This window comes from Nannobrachium achirus (assembly GCF_963921795.1).
Source record: "Nannobrachium achirus genome assembly, chromosome: 18".
NCBI lineage: Eukaryota > Metazoa > Chordata > Actinopteri > Myctophiformes > Myctophidae > Nannobrachium > Nannobrachium achirus.
Window position 1 is genome coordinate 9,208,260 of NC_137825.1, and position 8,832 is coordinate 9,217,091.

At 42.7% G+C, this 8,832-nt stretch overlaps 1 protein-coding gene across 1 annotated transcript; it reads right to left on the reverse strand.

The window, feature by feature from the left end:
• Positions 1 to 563: 563 nt before the first annotated feature.
• On the reverse strand, positions 564 to 4,519 carry LOC308302859 (uncharacterized protein; the record flags this gene model as incomplete). The annotated part of the gene is made up of 6 exons (XM_080747177.1): positions 4,455 to 4,519; positions 4,284 to 4,370; positions 2,707 to 2,960; positions 2,489 to 2,617; positions 1,775 to 1,912; positions 564 to 581 (listed from the first exon to the last, which is right to left on the reverse strand). Exons 2-6 carry the CDS (start codon positions 4,285 to 4,287, stop codon positions 564 to 566), a joined length of 543 nt encoding a protein of 180 aa, XP_080603303.1. The 5' UTR covers positions 4,288 to 4,370; positions 4,455 to 4,519.
• Between the last annotated feature and the right edge of the window lie 4,313 nt (positions 4,520 to 8,832).

An 8,832-nucleotide genomic window follows, 5' to 3' on the forward strand; every position in this document is an offset into this window, starting at 1 on the left:
CAAGCTGTGGGGCCAGGTCCTGGCCATGCCCCGCTGCCACACACCATCCTGACTGAGAAGAACAGGTAACATTTAAACCTTTTATTATTAAGAACTGGTAACATTTAAACCTTTTATTACTGTCCCAAACTAGCCTGAGAAGAACTGGTAACAATTTAATCTTTTATTTTACTGTAAAACTGAAGAAACACTCCCACACATTGTTGTTGCATTTAGCAGACTCTTTATCAAAGGTAAACATGTTATGTACAATACAGAGAGCAGAGAGACAGTTAATCAGGCTGGGGCATCGCGATACCAGACAAGGACTCCGTAATCAATGAGGGGGCCAATAAGAGCACCTCCTGAAAAGACCTCAGGTACTTAATCCATCCCAAACCAATAATCGACACAGCTGAGGGAGGTTCGCAGATCTGTCTGAAAGGACAGAAAATCTTGGTAATGTCCAGGAAGGCGCAAGGTCTCGAAGCAGGTTGATGCTTTAGGCAAGCAACCGTCAAAGAACTCCAGCTGCAGCTCCTTTGGAGGTATTTCCCAACCGACCCAGAATCTGACGAGGTCTGTCAGTTCCTTGGTTGTTGCTGGGAAGAGGAAAACATAAGTTAGTATTGGTGCGCTGGTACAGGGGCTGCACCGCGACTCAGCGCGTCACGTATGCCTTGATGCGTTACAAATGTTTGTATATATGTTTTGAATACATGACTGCTGTGTCTTAAGACAAATTTCAGTGTGAACTGACAATAAAGTACTATATCATATCACTCCTGTTGGGCTTTACAGTCTCATTTCTTACATAGCAGCTTGTGTTGGGCAAGTATTTAAATAAAATAAGTGTTAAATAGCTCTATATTATGATAGCAATCATATAGCCATCATTTAACCCATGGGGCTTCAACGTTTTCAGGCCAGGGACCCCTTAGCTTAGAGAGATGAAGCAGGGATCCCCACTACATATCGTATAGAATTGTGTCACAGATTAAAAATGTTCATAGATGTCTTAGACAGCTTAGACTTGTTTGACAGCACTGTCATCATGTTGGAGTAATGTGTATTTTAACATGTAACCACTTGAACCGACAAATACTTAGTCTGCTCTTCTTTTCCCTCTACAAAACTATTTGCCAAAAATAGCCGATCTACAAGCTTACAGCCTGTAGATCTGCTATTGTTGGCTAATGTTCCACTCAGAATAGGGATGTTAGTGTTCAGGTGGTTAATGTAAAAAAACATGATCCTATCACAAAGATTTGGAGGCCCCCCTGTATAAAAAAAGGAAAGCATCTGTCATTTTAGTGTTGGCTACTCAAAAACAGCAGATACAAACTTTAAAACAAAGGTTGAAAGTGAGAACTATCAATTAAGAAGGCATTGTAGAAGCGGCCTTTGGTCTTAATGATAGCACAAGAGGTCAATTGTGAAAAATCTCAGCATACAGAGCTACATCTCAACCTTCCACTATATGAAGATCCCCAATAAGAAAAACATATAGCATGTAGGTAAGCATGTCGTTTTTTACTTAATGTTAGATGGAACTGACTTGACCTCAAAAATACAAAATACAATATTAAAGTCATACAAACCAGTGTTGATGAACTGGCGCAGATAGCCAGCTACACGGCATCTGGTCTCTACATCAACATGAATATCAGCACTCTGTGGCCAGACTATGCGCTCCAAGAGCATCTGTAGTAAAAGTGAAAGTCAATTAAGGACATACTGCAGGTGACTAGTTGAGTTTGATAGAATAGAATAGAAAAATAGTTTCTTTATTTACCTGAGCTGTGCAGACCTGTGGTGAAACAGGGAACAGCTCTGCCACAACATCTGGCCTGGTTTTGATGAGCGGCCATAAGCCAGCCTCCTTCAGAGCTTTCCTTAGCTGTTTGCACTGGCGCATGGTCCGGACAATGACCTATAAACACAATTAAGTATTTCACCCCCCAACAACAGTGCTAATTATGTCGATAAAGACTAAGACTAAAACAGTTTCAAAAGACTAAGACTATTATTTGTGTTATTCAAAAAACTAAGACCAAATCAAAATTTGCTGAAAAGATTAACACTGCCAGCCATCGCCCTAAGAAGGGCCTAGAATAAAGTGCATAGCTTGAAGGACAATCCTTACCGGGAGAGTTTTCTGCTGGTGATTCAGTCAGTGTATCAAAGGGTGCGCTCGTAAATGCGCACCAGGTGTGGTTAGGGTTAGGGGTTATGGTTAGGTTTAGGCATAGTTTTACTGAGGTTAAGGTTAGGGTTAGGCATAGTTTTACTGAGGTTAAGGTTAGGGTTAGGCATAGTTTTACTGAGGTTAGGGTCGTCACACGACCCTAGGTCGTCTAGGACGACCTAGATAGGGTTAGGCATAGTTTTACTGAGGTTAGGTTTAGGCACTCACTACACTGAGCACACACCCAGTGCTCATTTCCGAACGCACCCTTTGATACACTCGGACTGAAACACAAGCAGAAAACACCATCCCAATCCTTACCGCATGTTTAAGAAGACGCTCAAACAGCCACTTCCTGTTGCCTTCGATGACAGGGGGGACACTCCATGATAGACACAGCTCCAATATGCGAGCTCTGTCCGGCTCTGATATCGGGCCATCCGCCTGCAGCTTTGTATTGACAACAATTGTATGCCATAAGAATTCAATCAGAATTCTTTATAGTCTTGGTAGGGTTTCAGGGAGCTAATAATACTCACCAGCTGTATCACTTCACGGATGTCAAGATCGGGAACGTCCTCAAGCACCATCGTGGCTGTGTCCATTGTGCCCCCCACAATGACATGGACGACAGCTCGACTTAGGCCTGGCAAACCAGGACGTCCATGGATAAAGCCATGTGCCACCATCCTACCGGCCATGAAGAAGAGGTCACTCTCAACTAAGGAGTCAGCTGTGGATGGGACGAGGTGACCAGGTTCACCCTCGAATAGCTTCGTCACAGCCATGTTACCTGTATAAACAATCACACATGCAACCAATGGAAGACATTTAAAAAAGCAATTTGGTTAGTTTTCTTATAACTAGTCATTGAGCCCAGGGCACAGTATATGAGTGATTGAATGTAGGAGTTTCAGAAGTAATGTTGGAGTGGCCGTTGGGCAGATCTTAATGCCCATATATGGGTGTTCCTTGACCAGGCAAGTCTGTGATGTCAGTACTAGGACGTCAGAGTATCTTCAAATGTGGGCACTGTTTAGTATCAGTGATGTCAGCATGCAGACAGATGGCGGACAGACATTCGGTCAATGAATAGATAGATCTGACAGACTTCAGACTTCAGAATTCATACTAGTAAGACACCCAAGGGTGGAATGCGACCTCAGGGTGACATGCAACCTCGCCCTAAAGGGCGAGGTCGCGCCAATTCTTGACAATCTGGCCAACCACAGCGTTTCTCTGACGATTCTAGTTGTTGTCATTCTGGGGGGAGTTTGTTCATGTTTTTGTGAGGGTATCAACCCTAGGAGCTCAGCACACTCACAGAATCATGGCACACTCACAGAATCAATGTTATGCCCATACATGGAGTTCCCTGACTATGTTATGTCAAAACATGCCCATATGTGGACATTACCAAATATGGGCATTTCCAGATATGTCCTTAATATTGATAACATTGGGACAGGGATCTCCATATATGGTCATGAAACATATGTTAATTAGTAAAGCCAAGCTTAGGTTTGATGCCTTGGGATTTCTATATTTGGACATAAGTGTGTACCCAATAGGTCATCATCTGGAAAGGTAGGGTGTAAATCAGAGTAAAGCAGGCTTTTGAGCTAGTTAGGGCCAGAGATTGATGACATCAGAAATCCCCATATATGGGCATAAAGGGATTTTGCTTTTGGGAATGCCCATCTATGGCATTTTTATTTTATTTTATCCTTTATTAATAAAAATACATGTATGTATCCATATACATATGGAGTTCAATATTGATGTTTTTGGAGAAGGTATGTTGTAAATGTATGCTACTTAGTAAGGGGCCTCGGGTTAGATACTCTTTGTATGGCCTCTGGAGGTCCTTGGCGTCGGTTAGTAGTATGCCCAGCACATAAGATGTGGGACGTCACAAAGCCTGCGGCCATGTATCGCTGACATCACACTGACATCACAGAGGCTTCGGAAGGACGGTCACGAGGATACGGAAGGAAGGAAGGAAGGACACTCAAGCGACACGATTCTTCAGAGTGGACCTAGATCCAACATGCGTATAGAATTGATACACGTACAAAATCACAAATATTACTTAAAACTGGAATGACAAACATACCCATGTTAATATGGAATCCATTTAGCAGTTTCTCAGAGATTGCTGACAGGACATATCGCTTCACACCATCCCCAACCGCTTCATCTCCTGTAGAAAAGCACATTCATTCAGCTCTCAAAATGTTCATTTTCGAATTAAGCTACATCTTATAATGTCGATACATATACACACCCCTTAGCTTGCATATCAGAGGCGCTGTCCAATCTACACAGGCTTTTTTGTAGAAAGTCAGAATGGCCCCGTCTTGTTCTTCTAAATCTTTCTGAATATCAAGGTAGAGATAAAGATGTTCTGCATTTCTGTCGGCTTTTAAGAGTAAGTCCTGAGTGAACAGGAACGCAGCTCTTTTGGGCTCTGGAGTGGCCATCCATTCTGTGATTCAGAAACAAGACATAACTTCGGTCATACACTTTTCAAATAATTAGCATCATTCATTAGAGGCGATACGGTACTGACCCCGTGAGACATGTAAAAACGTAGCTCTCCGCCAAACCGAGTACTACAGACTGGCAGTTGAATGCAATTGGGAGATTGATTGATTGAAGACTTTATTAGAAGTTTGCATAGGAAAAGGTACAGTTTCATGACGGTACAGTTCACTGGTACAAGGTCTACTAAAATGAGATCCATGAAAAGACTAAGCTTATTTCCACTGGAAACCATTTAAGTATCTCATATAACATTGAATGACAGACAAATGGAACACAGTACTATGCAGTAGATATGCAAAGAAAAACAAAATAGAAGACAGTAAGTCTAAACAAACAGTATATACAAAGAAGGGGTGTGTGTGTGTGGTTGCAGAATTCACCTGAGAGTGAGAGCCTGACTATGGAGCTAAAAATAGCATATGGCTTGATGTCTTTTGCAACAACAAGCACGCTGCTCTCCGATGGTCAACACTTCCCAACAACTTGCAATCCTACCGGACTCTCAACTGTAGATTTGTAACAAGCCGCGTTTCCCACACTTGCCACCCACGGTGTGGTAGAGAGCTACCTTTAGACAATATCCCACATTGGAACCAAAGCTAGACAGGTGTTTAAATACAGCCTACCTTGCTCTTTGCTTGACAAAGGCAGAGTTCTGGACGTTCCGCTCGTGGAAGGCTGTTCTTCAACAGAAGCGCTCGTGGAAGGCTGTTCTTCAACAGAAGCGCTCGTGGAAGGCTGTTCTTCAACAGAAGACACACTTGAGGGCTGATCTATAGCGATTCCACTGTACAAAGAAAATATTGATTAAAAAACAGCATTCCGTTCAAACCAATGATCACCTAATAGTAAGGTTCTGTTGTAGGACAGAAGACAGCCAGGGTGACTGCCAGAAAGCAGTATATATGTCAAGATCGTGTAGGGACCAACACATGTACGCAGGAGAGCAGATGGCTTTCCGTTGTTTATCCTGTTGTGCCTTGATTAACACAACACTTGTTGTGCTCCGAGTCCAATAACAGTTAGACTCAGGCCAGGTATGGCTGCTTCCATGCCATACTAACCGGTTAGTAGTATAACTGAAATAAAATTAAATAAATTACCTTACGCCACAGAATTCGGCATGGTCCTCAATTGCATCGCTGGGAAACACAACCTGGCACATTGGGCAGGCCAGATGGCTGGGCACAGGGATGGGCACAGTGCTGTTTGTCTAAGAATAAAAGAAGAGGAAACCCTACATGAACATTTGGTCACCTTTAAATTTTGCAGGTCTGGGTTAGACATGGACAGGTGTAGCACTATGTGCCAGTGTAGAGCGCAAGCAGAGCGCGCATGCATGTACAGTATGTAGGTGACTGGGTTTTTTGAAGACCATAGCCATGAAACGGCTGGGATTCTGGGAATGTATGTATGCAGGTGACACCTACAGCTGATGAGGGACCAGCATTCCTGGTGATGACGTCAGCAGAGTTTGTTATAAAAGAACGCTCTTGGTAATGTCTTCATTAACAGGCAATGATATTGAGCGTGAGGTGCAAGCGTCGGCACCTTGACAGTGTTCAGTTCTAGTAGTCAATAAGATCAGCTTGACATAAACCTGTACACAGTGTTGCTAAATGCACGTTTACCTGGCTTTTGTTTACAGACAAAAGGCCAGGTGTCTTAAAGCATAAAAAGGATAAACAACAAACTGAACGTTACTAACCTCTCTGCTGTTGGTCAACTCTGGCTCGTCATTGGGCCTTTCTGGATCGTAATCTGGGTCATCCATGATCTCAATAGGGCTCTCTGTGGGGCTGTTGTCCTGAGAAGGCTGTAATAAAGCATGTTCAGATTGGTAGATGAAGAGGGGGGTGGGGGCATATTAACCTGATTGTATGCATACATTAACAATACACCTCATAAGAGTCACTTACCACTTTGTGGCAGATGGGCACATGTTCGTCTAGATGTGGAAGCGGCATCGACAAGCCACACTTTTGGCAAGAACTTTTGGGCATTTTTGCAAAATGCTGGTGGTCGGGGGGAAGAGGACTTGTATCCAGATCGTCTTGTAGAGGAACAAGATACAATACGTTCTTCCCCCCCTTCGTCTCTTCCTTCAGCTGCTGCCCAGTGTAACCCCCGATCTCCATCGAAATTGCATGTAGTGCTCTTTGTCCACTACCACCTGTAAAAACAAGTATGTATGTGCAGCAGAGTTCTTGGATCAATCATTCACAAAATGAATATGATATACACTTGATTGGTAGCTAACACATAACTGTACATGTGTCAAAAGACACAGCAAGACCACTGGCCAAAATCTATTAATTCAAGGGAGATTTACCAGCAGATTTCTTGAATAACCACGCTCCAGCGAGTTGAGCCAATTGTGGGTATCGGAGCTCAAGTTCTGCTTCAATCTGTAAAGGAAAACCATTGTAAAGAATGGAACAGAAATAGAATCCACCTACTGTAAACCGTTATTACTGCACTAGTATTTAGACAAATATAAGAACGACAAACTCTGCTCTGACTTTAATTGGGTCCTTTTCACACATGACAAACAAGAACAACACTCTGAACACCCCTGATCTTATCCGATCTCAGAAGCTAAGGAGGGTCGGGCCAGGTTAGTACTTTGATGGGAATCAAACAACACCAGTACAGTATCCTTGAATATTTCCAGTTACCTGATAATGACAAGCATCCAGGGGAATGGGGATGCTGCTCTTCCCTAGGCCAGCTCTTTGAAGTTTAAGTTCCTCTGAGCTCTTTGGGGTCAGCGTGGTTGGTCCAGGGAGTGCAAAGACAGAGAGGTTGAAGGTCTTTACTGCAGCTCCAGGTGCAGCAGACCTTCGAACATTATGTCTTTTTCCACCTTTCTTGATAAAATTGAATGTCCTGGGAAAAGGAGATTTCAGCATTAGAATGCAATTGTTGCATGGATTATTCATAACTGCAGTCATTAGGAAAATGTGATTTTACAATTATATGAACTTACTCTGATAACTTGTCCTCCACCGCTGATAACTTGTCCACCGATTCTTCCGCTTGTGCATATTCCGTTGTCTGGGGTCTCTGTGGACCAGCAGGGGTCATTGGTCTATGGGGTCCAATAGGGGTTGGTGCCCTCTGGGGTGCAGCAGGGGCCAGTGTGCTTAGGGAGGGCGTGGAGGTCCCTGCAGTTGCATGTAGTCTCTCCAGAGTGTTGCCAATTGTGGTATACAGCCCCCAGAGGGTGTCTCTGATTTTCTGAAAAGCAATTTTAACAATAGGTTAAATGATAGGTTTCATAGTCTAGTGCAGGGGTTCCCAAGCTTTTTTGTTTCAGGGCACCCCATAAATATTGTTTTAATCCGAGGCACCCCTACATTATAATTTTCACTCCCAGCACCTTATATTTATAGCATATCGTCGTTGTCGGGTGGAAACCTTGTATGTCCAAAACCGTTTCTTTTGTATTTATATCTATACAATGTACTAAACTAGCGTTGTGTACTTGTAGATCAGCTGTTTTCACTAGTTTTGTGCAACAGTCTTATATGATGAAGCAGGGCTTTGCTTTACCAAAAAACATACACATTTGAAACTTGGAGATTCGAAGTTTCTGCCCGACAGTGGCGATAGTGATTATGTTGCGAGGAAAATGTTGAGATAATAGCCATTTTGGTTAGAACTGACTGACAATAACTTTGTACTTTAAGTTTAAAATGGTACTAAATATTTTTTCAAGTGTCCAAATAAATTCCAAATATTATCAAATTATCTTGCGTCACCCCTGGACTGCCGTCACCAGGGTCTAGTGTTCAGAGCAACACGCTATACAATTTAGGCATTTATCAGGTCTACACTTTATTCAGAGCAACAGCAAGCTAGGATAAGACGTACTGCAATACACATGCATACACAGCTTTGTGCCTCAGTAATCTTATACTGTAGATTATACTGTAGGAAAACCTAGCTTCATGGGGGAAAAAAACAATATTGACCATTCAGTTGATGAATGCATCAGTCACACAGACTAGAGATACATCAGTCACATTTTTGGTGAATATTCCCCAAAGAATAGGGATGCTGGGTTTCAAGTGGTTAAAAAAACTGAGATATCTCAAGTTTTCCTTGTGAAATAC